This window comes from Penicillium diatomitis (assembly GCF_028827545.1).
Source record: "Penicillium diatomitis strain IBT 30728 chromosome Unknown utg000003l_segment0_segment0, whole genome shotgun sequence".
NCBI lineage: Eukaryota > Fungi > Ascomycota > Eurotiomycetes > Eurotiales > Aspergillaceae > Penicillium > Penicillium diatomitis.
In genome coordinates, this window is record NW_026623175.1 from 2,336,714 (window position 1) to 2,350,217 (window position 13,504).

Below are 13,504 nucleotides of genomic sequence, written 5' to 3' on the forward strand. Positions count from 1 at the left end.
AAGAGGTCTAATTACATGAGCAGTAAAGAAATACCAGTAACCTACCTCAAGACTGACCGAAACAGACACCAGCGGACTTCCCTCATGTCATCGAGTGCTTTCCCCATCAAAGACCAGCACGTATGCGATGAAAAGTGGAGTAAGCTTCTCTCACTTCTCAGACAGGCCTGTCTGCATTGATCAGCCAGGAAATGAGAACAACGATGGATTGAACTAATTGGTCTCCCTTGGTCGAACCGTGAATTTTCAGGATCTCTGAATCAATGCTCACGGGAGCCCACGACACCTCTTCGGGACACTCATTTGCGCAGTGTCTCGACTTCATGATTCCACAGCTTCATGGTATAGCAATGTTGCTCACTCTTTTGGTTTTCGGCCGCTGGGCTGAGGGGCCAAGTAAAATAGAAGAAGGGGTTCACTTCTGAATCTCACCTCTCCCTCTCTCCTCCTCGTCCCTTTGCTCCCACATCACTTTGATTCAATTTTCACCCTCTCCATACGAGAAAGTTTCACATTAAGCAGTCCACACACACAGTCGCAATGACTTTCACTTGCGAACGTGTCCAGCCTACCGCTCCACAGCTGTATATTGCAGTTCCCCAGCTGATCTCACACGTGGACTGGCCTCACTGGTCAAACTACAACAGAAGGCTCGTCAAGGTCTGCGGCGTCTGGGAATACTGCAATCCCGAAATGACCAAATCCGAGTACAATGGCCAGCTCGTCGAGCTTCCCTTCATACGAATCCCACCCGAGATCAGCGACTTCCGAAAAGATCTCACCTCGATCTCGGACCTCGAGGACTCGGATATCGATCGCCTGACGGATGCAATCCACCAGTACAAGCAAGGCAAGATTGCAAATGGTCATAGAAGTACGGCCCTCGACACCATCCGCGGCATAATCGTCGTTTCCGTGGTGAGACCGACCCATGACGAGAACAAGAGCATTGAAGAAGATACAGAAAGAGCTCGGCATGTCCTTGTACGGACCCAGGATCCAGGTAACGAGGAGATAGTCGGGACCCAGTCGGTCAACAGCTCGAGATGGTGCACATATGAAGAAGAGGCCATTGCAGCCAAGTCACTGCGCAGCTCGAGATGGCGCGCAGATTCACGAAACAACACTCAAGGATGGAGTTCAGAAGAAGGAGTGGTCACTAGAACGGTGCCAATCTGCAGCTCGAGATGGTGCGCTTTCGAGAAGGAGGTCATTGGAGCAGAGACCGCTGATCTAGACGCTACTGAATCCGAGACGGTCTGCAGCTCGGTATAGGATTTGGCTGATGAAGTGGCCAGTACCTAGGTCCGAGACAGTCTGCACCACGATCTCCAATTGAGAATAGAGTTCAGCATGACGAGGATACAGAAGACGAGACAGCTTCTGCTACCACCTACATGTGATGATTTGAAGATGGAAAAGGGACCCCGGTCTAGTGTGAGGTTGCGGCTGGATTTTGGCTTTATGGTAAAACTCCTGCCGTTATCTTTACCCTCAAGTGCAGCGTTCGATATATTCAGAGTGAGGACGAAAGTGCGATACTCTTCTCCTTGATTGTTCTGATCGTCCAAGATGGTCAGGTTTTCATCTGGCGAGGGAGATAAAAGGGAATTTCCAAAGCAGAATTCAAGAAACAATAAACATTCAAACACCTCCAGTTCGGCTTGAAATAGCTGGACCTGCACCTCCAAAGGCCGTAGATTGCCATGGGCTCCAGGTCACAAAAATACTACACGATCGCTGTAACTTTCATCCACTGCTGTAGAGAGAAGTCGTCACAGTGCTGATCATGACGTTTATTGAGACCCAAGTCCGCCGCCCTGGAGTCCAATCTATTTCTATAGCACTTTTCGGACGTGGAGTACGCGGAAAAAGTATCAAGTACGCTTAAAATCTTGCCTTGAAATCCTCCAGCAAGCCTACTTCCAAGAATACCAAGAAAAAAGGATACCGTGTCTGCGAAGGAGCGCCTGCAATCTCCGTTCCTACAATCGAGCGGTGACTGGCGCCGATGGCTAAGTCATATCAAGAGCACCGCACAAAGCTCTGGTATCTGGGATTATTGCGATCCGACAATTCGATCCGACAATTCGATCCGTCAAGTCGTTGGCAGAATCACTGGCTGATCTGGACCTGTCCGGTTTCACGAACCTGCATTCCCTGGCTGCAAAGCACAAAGCAGAGCTAGCGACTTACCGAGAAAAGCGACGAGCTCTCGATGATCTCTACAATACCATCATGAAGTCGATCTCCTGCGAATATAGACCTCTTCTTCAGGACGTGCAAGACCAACCGTAGTGAACAGTTGAAGATTGCCTCCGGGATATTTGACCGCCCACCACTTCGGACTCTGGAGAAGCTACAAGAAGAATGGGAAACCATCCAGAATGTGGGCAAGTCGTACGCTGTGATCTCACTCATTTCTTAACTTCATGAACATTACGAGGTCTAAGATAGTGTGTAATCACACTTAGAAGCAAAGCTTTTTGTCCTCGGCCAAAAATTTCTCGGTCTCAGGCGCCATTCAAACCCCCTGGCCCCCCAGTGACCCGTGTTTCAGCGGCCATCTTTTGGGAATCGATCAAAAAGTCTGCGACAACAATCATGAATCATCGAGAAAGCTGTCTGTCCAGGAGACCAAGGCCGGGCTCTCTTCGGCTAAATGGGGGCTAGTCCACCCGCTAGATCCAAGGAAAAACATGACTCGCATTAGAGAATTTGGCACGGACCGAGCGCCGCTTGGACTCTACGATCCAACCATACACGAAGAATGTATTAGAGAATGTACCGTGAGATTGTAAATTGCTGACGATCAGCTCTTTTTTTTTCTTCCAAAAAATCACCCATGAAGTTTCAAAGTGTATTAGTCATTAGACAGCGGACAATGAAGGGATAGCCCGAGGCTCGGAGATACTACTACAAACACCATCGGATCGACCAACAAACCCCGTTGAGGAATATGGATCACGACATGATTGTTCAGCACAGCCTATCTCTGCTGAGCATCCAATCTGACGACGCCATCTACATATATTGGCATTGTAGCCTAGCTGTGCTACTTTCGTAAAGCGTGAAGATCCAAGACTCGTCCTTCGGAACACACCCAAGTTGGAATAGACTTACGACCCTCAATTGTATGTAGAACACACTAATTACCTACTAACTCCTGATAGTGCAGTAGTCGCTCCATCATGCATTAGCGGATTAAGCCCATCATTTATTCTTCTTCTTTTTCGTACCAATATGTTTTCTCGACGATCCAACGAGGAACAGATCAAGACGTGTACATTAGCCAAATACCCATCCGACGTTTAAGCCCATTGAAGAAGTAATTGACAGGGGACCTTTCCTGAAGGGGTATCAAATAGCGGAAGTATTCTTCCTCTCTCCCCGGCGCCCGGCGTTCTCCTATTTTTTTTTTTAACTTTGTTTTTGTTCTTTCTTTTTCTTTTTTTCTCCCTTCGCTGCGCCAATGCCGAGGTGATCCGCCACGACTCCACAACTCTCTCGTCTATCATGACCTTTGCTTTATCTCCACTTCTCCCAGTGCACAGTTGCACAGTTGCACACTGTACCACATCTCGAACGGCAACTGTCTCCTTCTCCGCGGTCTAAGAGACGCTCGTGGACACGAAGAACCGGTTCATGGTCACCCGTGCTGATTCAAATCTTAGTCAGACAAACACCACTTGCGCTTTGTGGACATGACTATTACTACAGTATGTAATGGTCTCGATAGAGAACTCCGCGACTGACCCACTCATGCATCCATCAGTTTTCTGCCGGCGCTCACACTACTACTGCGACAACTACTATTATGTACCACTGGCTTGCTTGTGTCAAGTCTGCCGCTGATCCTAAACGCCGCGTTTCGGGGAGGCCTCGGGCTCCTGAGCGCTCAGAGAAGTCCTGACCATGTGCCAAGTGGGTCTGTACCGTCGGCCCTCATGCGGACAACCATGCTTCTGCCACGTCTTTGGGACCGAGTGACACGTCCATGGCGCGCCTGTAACCGTGGACGCGGGGTCCCGAGGCCGGCGACCTGGGCTCGAATGACGCCATTTGGCATACTTAATATCGCCGCAACCCGCATCTGGGGGCCAAGAGCGTGGTATACTGACATCTGTCACAGTAGTGCAGATCGGGCTTTGTCATGGCGAGTTGTGTCAGGAGGCGAGCCTAGGCTTCCGATTCTTATCAAAGTTTCACTGGATTGACCAAGGATCCGTGGAGTAATATTCAATGAGATTTAGATCGATTGAAAACCGACTAACAAAGTCCGATGTGTGAACCACATCGGATAAATTGACAACAAACAGCCTCCCAAGTATGTTCAACCAGACGCAGAATTTGCAAGAGACAAAGGAGCGAGATGTACAGAAACCTGACACAAAAAGCCCGTCGATCGAATGAGTCTTGACAACTCGCTGGTGACATCAATGCAGGGGGGTATTGTAATGAATGAACAAGATAGCCGCCCAAACATAAGAAATAGAAAATAAGTGACAAAAACAAAGCGTAAAAAGGAACACGAGAAGCAAGTCGTGCCCGGGAAAGGGAGAAAAAAAGGACGGAACTCATCCCAAGGCAAGCGACTTGAGTCACTAGCACCTCAAATACTAGCGACTTCGTTTCGAGTATGTGTATGGATTGCTAGCCGCAGGTCGCTTCTGTCCGGAACCCATCTGGCCCATTCCGGATGACGATGCGGCGCTCGCCGCTTCCACAACTCGGATGAGGGCTCCCAGGCGAATGAGGTATTGCTTGGGCGCGCGATTGACTTCAATTTTGCTGCGAATCTCAAGCAGCTTGGGAAGATGCAAGGTGAGTTCCGCGGGAGGAAGGGCATTGAGGGCATCAAGAACGAAGAGTTCAGAATCAGTTTCCAAATCCATATCGTCAGATCCAATAAGAATATGGTACAGGTTACGTTGATCCTCATCCTCTCCATGAAAAGAGGCCCTACCCCAAGTATTTCCTTCCAATGCATCCTTGTTGCGTGCGGCCACGGCCTCGAGAATAAAGACAAGAGCTTTAGCAGCACCCTCTGATCCGTACGGGGCACGGAGTGCGATATTGGCATGAATCAGAGACACAGAGCGACGGAGCTGCTGCACCACCTCGTCGACCTCGAACAGACCCCGGCCAGGACTCACACTTTCTGCCGTGGTCTCCCCCGTTGTGCAGTATCTATCGAAGTCGGCTAGGAGACGACGCAATTGCTCCTGTATTTTATCGAAGTAGATGACCGCACAGGCACCAGAGGGCATGGCTTTGCAGATGCTGGTAAAGACGCTGTCATCGTGCACGGCAAGGCGAAAGATAGTCGCCTCCAGATCGCCCTGCACCACGCACTGTTCGGGCGTGCGTGACTGGGCCGTAGTTTCAACCAAGTCACGACGAAAATCTTCGGGCAAGACTTTGGGACTGAAGGCAGAAAGAACATCTCGGACCTTTTCAGCCCGAGTCATGCCGGTCCTGCGTTCATCTCCCTCGGCGCGAAGGCAGGGCCAGTTCAGTCGATCTGCCACTGCTTCGAACTTACCGCTGAGAAGCTCTTCGATCTGTGGATGCATACTCGGACGTCCATCGTGAGACAGTGCTAGTTCCGTTGAGGCAGGGTCCGCGAAGAAGCAGCTATGGAGTTGATCGAGAAGCCACTGCAAAGTTTTGCACACGTCAGTACCAACGTTCGATTTACTGCTCGACCTGGAACGGGCATCTCCCTCCCTTAAGCGGGGTTGACTCACAAAGATATGGTGACAGGCCACATTCGGGTGACTTTGAAAAGTCGTGCAAGTGCAGGTTGGAGACTTTCCGGGCCCGATGTGCACACGAGGCCGATCAAGCAGTTGGAATGAATAGCCAGTAGAGGAAGTGCCGCAATTGACCACCTCAAAATGACCAGTCAAGCCAAGTAAGGCCTTGGCTCCAGACTCGGTGTCGAGATTCGTCAAGTCATAGGTGATGCCTGACCGAGTCCGAATAGTTGAGACTTGAGAACTGCTTTCCTCGCCACTCTCCTCGTCCTCCTCTTCTCCTTCCTCGTCTTCCTCATCCTCGGATCCATCCTCCTCGCTGGAGCTCTCGCTGTCGGGTTCTGCGTCGTCGCTTCCTCCTGGACGATCAGAGCGCTGTCTCTGCCCCGCAACGTGAGCGGCCCGTGAGGATTCGGCCCGGGTAATTTCAGGCATTTTTTGACCAATCGAGAGCTTGTGAAACTGTCTCGTTGGAGGTGCCATGGCCAATCAAGGCCGACAAAGGGGGGAGAGGTCAACAATTTGACGGGATAATTCCGTGATGTCAGGAAGATGAGGAATCATCGAATGGAGAGAGGGGCTACCGCAAAGAGAAGCAGAGAGCCGTGCTGAGTCTCCCAAGGAGCTCCGACAGCTTGGAACCACCAGACACGAGGATCAGAAATGCTCGTTGCAAGCTGCTGGACTTGTTCGGACCTGTGGGCGAAAGCGGGTACACCTGAGCTTTTTGAACCATGGAACGGCCCTTCCGCCTTAAATAAGTTGAACGAGACTGGCGGAGTCCTCATTTCTGGAAGACCCTGGAACTACAACAAGTTGAACCATCCCCCGCGGCGCGCAAGTAGTGGTGGTGGTGGTGGTAGTCGGTGGTCGGTGGTCGCATGTCGCTTTGATGCTTTTCGTCCTTGTTCATGGCTTTCCGCGCTTGTGCCCGCTGTGCTCCCGGCCCCCGGACGCATGAGGTTGAGTCAGATTTGAAGTTGAAATCGCAGCGATGCTCCGTCAACCACACGTCAGGTGGAATGAAATAAGTTAAATGAAAAAAAAAGAATAGGCTAGGAATAGGATATCCAGAAACACGACATGCTCACATCACTCGTTGAGTAATTAATCGCCAACGGAGTATTCTCGGGTCCACGGGGGTCGAGGCACAATGCAGTGGCACTTAGGCAGTAGTCCAAAATGCCGCGAATTTCCCCCAACGGCGCTTAAAGTTGGCTCTCGGGGCACCAGATCAATACGGCAAGGTTCACAGCTGCATACAAAATTAAGAGGGAAGCTGTGATCCCCACAGTGCCGTACGACTTGTTGATCAATGCCTTGTTCAATCATCGATCTGCCTTGCCGCGTCAATGCACAGAGACTTTGCTCACATGAATCGAAGATGCATAGTCGAACTCCAGTTGGGATCTCCGCAATTCTTGTCCTCGGAAGCCTAGTGCTAGTGAAAAGGGGAACAGGGGTGGGAGAGAGGCGAAGCAACTCCATCATGCACCACGAAGGTGACGTCGGTTCCTGTCAAGGTTAGACAACCATTCCGTAGGATGGAATATTGCACAGCTGAGAATTCTCCAAGATCACACGCAGAACCAGCAAATGGCTCGCCATTAGTCTCACCATGAAGGATTTGGGCGTCTGATTCCAGAATACTTCCAGTCTGGGCTGACTCAATACTGGCTGCCGAAAACTAGCTTCGGCCGTGCGGCAAAATTGGGCCGCTTCAGCGAAGATGGTCCTCCTGATTGATCGGCCAACCAGACCTAGAGGGTGAGTTGTCCCAACCGAAGCAAACTCATCGTGTTGGGGAACAGGAGAAATCGCATCATGGCGAGCTGTTTCCAGCAGCTGCACCAAGCAGCGACTGAGAGGTTTCAACTGGCTGGTCTCAAATGAATTTCTGCTTCGTGATCTCATCACGCCGCGGCTCAGGCGCATGCCCCAAACATGCTAGTTCAGGATCGCCGTAAACCGGGTCCGTGTCTCTTGCGTTCCCCACTCCTTTCCTTTCTTTTTCGTTTCTTTTTTGTTTTGTCAGTTTCTTTTCTCGGGTTCCATCTTGTTCATTTTCCTTTTCCCACTCCCGTTCCACTTGTTTTTGCGATCACGGATTTGATAGACAAAGAACTTGGTCTGAAACACGTTGTGTGCGCATTCCGCATGCGGCCTTGGAGGTCATCAGGTTATCGACCTGAAACCTTGCCGCGAGGGAAAATTCGGGGGTCCAAGCTGGACTGATCCTGGTTCAACGAGACTGACATGACCACATCGTTCACGGCTGCCATCATGAGCGAATGAAAGGAGGCTGATCCTTGGTCCAGATGATGGACAGTTGTACAAGGTAGACAACGACACACTCTTCAACGACACACTCTTCAACGACACACTCTTCAACGACACACTCTCCGCTCGAATTTCTCCGAGAGACCCACGGCTGTCAGGGTTAAAGATAAAGGACGGAATGATTGACGAGTCGGTGGAAGGCGCACGAGCCCTTCTGGCGTTTATGATTCACACGGATAGTTGGTGATCCAAAAGTCGCACACTGCAGACTGAATATTCCCCTGAATCATTCGTAACTTCGTAAATGATCATCTTCCTACTCCTCGTCTCGAGCCACCGGGAGAGAGGAGCGGTCAAAGCTGCAACGACCACAAGAAAGACCCGGAAGCAGCGGAGCCAGCCAATTTTTTCTCTGCTCACAGCAGATTCTGTAGTTTCCCACTACATCGTCTGCCTTGCGTCTTGTGCCATAATCTAAATACTCAGTTTCTCACTTTCGACACCCAATGGACAGTCTGTACGCTTGCTGATAGGGTGTCATTAACATCAGTCCATGTCTAATTGCAATCATCATGGCTATACGCACGTTTCGACCCGCCAGATCGGGACAACATGTCCGGGTTGCTCTCTCATCCATCCGAACCTTTCGGACCCTCGTCCATGGTTGAGATTGTCAGTCCCCGCCCGTTGCTTGTGGAAGAGCGAGAAAGAGAGATGAGCTCCACGTATGTCGGCTGTTCGGTGTCCTGGAGAACATGTCTCGTGCAAAAAAGAGGCTGCGCTCACCGCATCTGGCGTCTAATTCGCTCGAAAACGGCCGCCCGGGAACCAATCACTGTGGGCGGGCGCCTAATGAGTCTGCCTTGTCTGCAGATGCATCGGATTCATTTTCCACTTTGAGGTTCTGGAAATGGGCAAGCCTCTTGCCCGACTCCATCGAGATTCTCTGGCCCCAGTAAAGCGATCGAAGTAGGGACGTCTGTGCGTCCGCTATCTGTCACTTGACCATAAAGTTCCTGCACGTTGTACAGGAGCGTCGGTGGCCCATTTGGGCACGTATGGAGGGGCAATGCAGGTAAATGACGTGTGGCAGATAGGAGCGGTCAAATGTGTTTCGCGAACTGTCCATGTGCGTCGTAGGAATGAAATAGAGAGGAGTGGACATCCAAGAAGAACACAAGGAAACCTCGCGAGTTACAGTCTCGGGCCCAAGGACATGAGGGAAGAGTATGTCCCGCACCTCAACATCGCCATTTACAGTGTGTGACTGCGTGGTCACATGGGCCCTGGGCACAGGGAGGGACCTTGGCTGCCGTGACCGACACCTCTTAGAATCAGGTGATAAAAAGAATACCATATATTAATGAGGAAAGAAGGTGCGACCGAATAACACATACAGTCGAACGGAGATAGGGAAGTGCAGTCTTCATTAATTAGATGCAGATTGGTACGTGCAATGTCATTTAAAGAAGGGACAGAAATTTGTAAAGCAATGAAGAAAATCTTATCGCATCGCAAATAGAGCAGACGAACGAAACACAGCAATCGAACTACTTGCCAGACCGCACTGCATTGCGTCTTTTGGCGTCTTCCAATGCTCGACGCAGTCTTTCCTTATGTTCCACTTCCGGATCGATTGTTGTTTGACTAGCGGGGGAGGGTGTCGATACTGAGTTTTGAACAGGCAAAGTCACTGCAGGTCGAAGTTCAAGGGGCAACGTGTCGATTGGAGGTCGAGACGGTGTGACCTTTCGAGAGCCAGTCTCGCCTGGCGAAGCCGTTGAAGATCGTTTGACAGTCTGGCCCGACGTGGGAGCAGAGGCAGCAGCAGGAGTAGGATCAGGACTGGGAGTTCGGCTCGCGGCTCGCGGCGTTTTCTCCAAATTCTCAAGCAAATGACGAACTGTGACCTCAAGCGTTTCTGGACCACTTTTTATGCTTTGCAATTTCTTTTCGTGATCCTCTCGCAGGATGGCGTCTTCCTTCTTCTTCTCTAGCTCGAGTCGTTCAAAAACCTCTGCCTCGGAGTTTGCGTATTGTGCTTCTGCCACGGAGACATTGTAGTCGGCGTTGTTGAGGACAAATTCCGCAACAGCCGAGCTGTGCAAGATTGCCTCTGAATCTTGACGAAGCGAATTTGCAAAGGTCACTGCGGACTTAAGAATATGCTCAATTTCAGCAGTTGACAAGCCGGACGAATCTAGTATGGAGCGATCCAATCGGGCTGTTCTGCTGGAAAGCTCGTCTAGCAGACTCTGATTCAGACCGAGACCGTGAAGTATCGCGTCGTCAAATGAATCCATCAACTGATTGGCGCGATCATCGCGGTCCTTGGCCGCCTCCAGAATATTTCGCTTTTCCATCTGATCGAATTCTCCGTCCAATTTACGCAAACCCGCCATATCACCTATGAAGACAAGGGGCCGACGCTCGGCCTTCTTGCGACGCCGCTCGCAGTCCAGCGCGAGTTCGAGCCTCTTCTGGAAGCGAAATTCCAGCTTGGCATGAATGGCGTTGATCAGCTTCATGGTAACGGAGGGACTGCACTGTTCAAGTGGCGAGCCTGGCGCTTTTCGATCACGCTTCAGCTGCCTAAGAGCGGATTCGTATGACTTGCGGAGCGCCCCAATCTCGCTTTTCAGGCGCTCGTCCAGAGGGTTGAACACCTTTTGGACGAAACTTTCAACCTCTTCCCGCTCCTCATCCAGCTGGACACGTGCTTCATCCTGGCGGAAATCTTCCTCTAATGTATTGATGTCGGCATAACCAATCGCCTTCTCGTTGAAGAGCTCATCGATATGAGCCTCCGACTCCTCCTGACGAGCAGTACGCGCTTCCTCAATTTGCACCCGGCGTTGCTTCATCGAGCTCTCCCACTCATCGATCTGGGCTTGAACAAACTCAAATTCATCCCGATACTTCTCAAGCTCTTTCCAAGTGGTGAAATGCCAAGAGGTTTGAGATTGCCTGTCAAGAGGGGTCAAAACCATCGCCCGAAGAGCCTCGAGCAAGTCATCAGACTTCCGTTCTTGCTGGTCAGACCCTGGAAGTAGTGGGGCTGGGCTATCGGACTTGCGACCCAAAGGCTGATAGGCAGTACTTCTATCACGGATGAGGCCAACGAAGGTTTCATTGTCTCTAACTTGGGAGGGTCGAGTAGACAGCGCACCCGGCAGCGATCGAAGAATGGACGGGGGAATACCCGAAAGTACCCGTCCGCTGACAGCGGAAGCCTGACGCAGTTCAGAGTAGGCCTGGTATGCAGGACGATCAAATGTCAGATTATCTGACCCACGCTGGGGGCCTTCTGTGTATTGAAACGGTGTGTAGATGGGCCGCGGAGGATTTGTAGTAAGTGGCTCGATACTTTGCTTCGGTCCACTTTCCTCGAGTGCGAGGCTGTTCAGAGAAGTTGTTGCTGGACGGCCACTCTTCTCGTCATTTGATGAAAGGGCCGCGAGATTAGGTGTCCATTGTGAGGCCCGATGAGCTTGCTTACCCAGGATGGGCCTGCCTCCTGCACTGTATTCGCTAGCATTGTCGTCAAGATCCTGTGCATCATCTATGGCTGGTGTAGACGCGGAAGACGCCTTCTCTGAATCGACAGGAATCAATCCTGATTCAAGGGCCGGTTCCCCTGACTCAAAAACCGCAGGTGAATCCTTGCGCGGCACGCTTGGGGTACTGGATGCCGCTTGCTTTTCGGGTTGATCGTGCTCAATATTGTAAAGAATCTCGCGCAGTTTTGTCTCCTTTGCTGCAAATGCCGTGAAGATTTTGAAGCGTTCTTCATCTGTATCTGCGACTGCCTCTTTTCGTAACATTGAGACATAGCGGACCAACGAAGACTTGAACCAAGGATCGAGGTCTTCGTAGGGATCCGCTGGCCGTGCTGGATCCCCTTGACTGGGGTTCTGAGCATGACCAAGGCCGATAGTCGGAGCTCCGGCTGGCCGCGAATTGCCTCGGATAGTTATTTCAGACGCAATGAGATCCTCGGTGTGGGGGCTCTGCAGTAGAGTGTTTCCTTGTGGGGGCTCGACTGGGGGAGGCGAATGTCGCTGGGGTGTATCGATCGCTCCGAGTGTGGTGTCGGCACAGAATCCAGGCGAAGTGACTTGCGAGTCAACCTTGTTTGTCTGTGCAAGGGTTTGAGCCTGCGGGATCCCTTGCACGCTAGACGGGCTGATCGGCGAACTGATGTCAGTCCCATGTGGACAAACAGTATGACTTTCGTTGCGCGAAGGACCCTGTCCTGTAGCCACTCTTTCAGGGAGTGGTGTGTCTTCCGGGCCAGATGTTGAAGCATTGCCGAACCCAGTGGAATATCCAGGTGGAGTGGAGATCAGGTGCGGTGAGTGAGGTACGTTGAGACTCGCGACATCATGTTGCGATTGAGGCGATTGGTCCCGCGGGGGAAACCAGGGACGATCATCAAATTCACCTGGGGTTGGCCCAAGATGCTCCCAGTCTGACGGCGTGCCTGGGCCCAGTGCCGAGGAGCTCGTCGAGGTGGCTTGAGCAGCCCCGGAAGCATAATCACCGGAAGAAGTTCCAGTAAAGCCATATGACCCTTGGGTTGCCGCCGGCCCTACACCCTGCGCAAGCAGCGGTGGCCGCTCTGGAGTCTGCGAAGTCTGAGGCGGAATGCTTGGTTGGTAACCGATTGGCTTCTTTGGGGGAGGCGGAGGAGGGGCCAGTATTGGAGACACCGCATAAGGTGAAGTTGGATTTGGAGCTGCATGTTCGCTGTAAGGTGGTGGAAAACTTGGCGACACCGGCGCAGACTGAGGGACTGAGAATGCCTCTACGCCGAGAGTAGATGGTGGGGGGGAGCCGCTGGTGTTCACCGGCGGCGGTGGTGGTGGTGGCTGCGGTTGTGTATAAATTTGAGATGTCTCATCGACACTTGGAGGGCGAGGCTGTGGTTATTCCAGTCAGCGCGACGGATTTCGGCGATATCTCGTGACTCGACCTTGAAAGCTCATGAACTGACTGGTAATGGCGGTGGAGCGTAGATCGGATGTATCTGCTGGTTGTACCGCACACCCCACGTTCGCGGATCTGCGCCGGGCCCCGCCAGCTGGGAGGTGCCTGTGTTTGTTGTCGGCGTCGAGATGGGACCATATGTTGCTGGAGAATATGTGCCTGTTGTTGGCGGTCGCGGTGGAGGCGTTGGCCCAGGGGCTTCTGACTGTTGTCCACTTGGACGCCGCGGAGGCTGTCGCCATTCAGGCTGCGGCGGACGGTCGGGCTGAGGTCGTCCGTACATCTTGTCCACGCATCCTAGTGTCCGGCGAGATGGCTCACTGAGGATCAAGAAGACAAAGAAATCAGGATGGGCCCGGTCAGGTCTCACCTTCCTTCATCGCACGAGATGAAAGCTCCGGCCGGGGTGTTCAAGGCGTCCTCGCCGATGTGGATCTGGGGATCGAGCTGAGACCGTGACACGGTCATGCCTCACT

At 51.9% G+C, this 13,504-nt stretch overlaps 3 protein-coding genes across 3 annotated transcripts; 1 reads left to right on the forward strand and 2 right to left on the reverse strand.

Moving 5' to 3' along the window:
* Positions 1-540: 540 nt before the first annotated feature.
* N7539_002992 (uncharacterized protein) lies at positions 541-1,275 on the forward strand (the record flags this gene model as incomplete). Its single annotated transcript, XM_056932595.1, has 1 exon — positions 541-1,275. The coding sequence occupies one exon, from the start codon at positions 541-543 to the stop codon at positions 1,273-1,275; it is 735 nt and encodes a 244-aa protein (XP_056792554.1).
* A 3,344-nt stretch (positions 1,276-4,619) lies between these two features.
* On the reverse strand, positions 4,620-6,194 carry N7539_002993 (uncharacterized protein; the record flags this gene model as incomplete). The annotated part of the gene is made up of 1 exon (XM_056932596.1): positions 4,620-6,194. One exon carries the CDS (start codon positions 6,192-6,194, stop codon positions 4,620-4,622), a length of 1,575 nt encoding a protein of 524 aa, XP_056792555.1.
* A 3,395-nt stretch (positions 6,195-9,589) lies between these two features.
* On the reverse strand, positions 9,590-13,496 carry N7539_002994 (uncharacterized protein; the record flags this gene model as incomplete). Its single annotated transcript, XM_056932597.1, has 3 exons — positions 9,590-12,961; positions 13,036-13,348; positions 13,399-13,496. 3 exons carry the CDS (start codon positions 13,494-13,496, stop codon positions 9,590-9,592), a joined length of 3,783 nt encoding a protein of 1,260 aa, XP_056792556.1.
* Between the last annotated feature and the right edge of the window lie 8 nt (positions 13,497-13,504).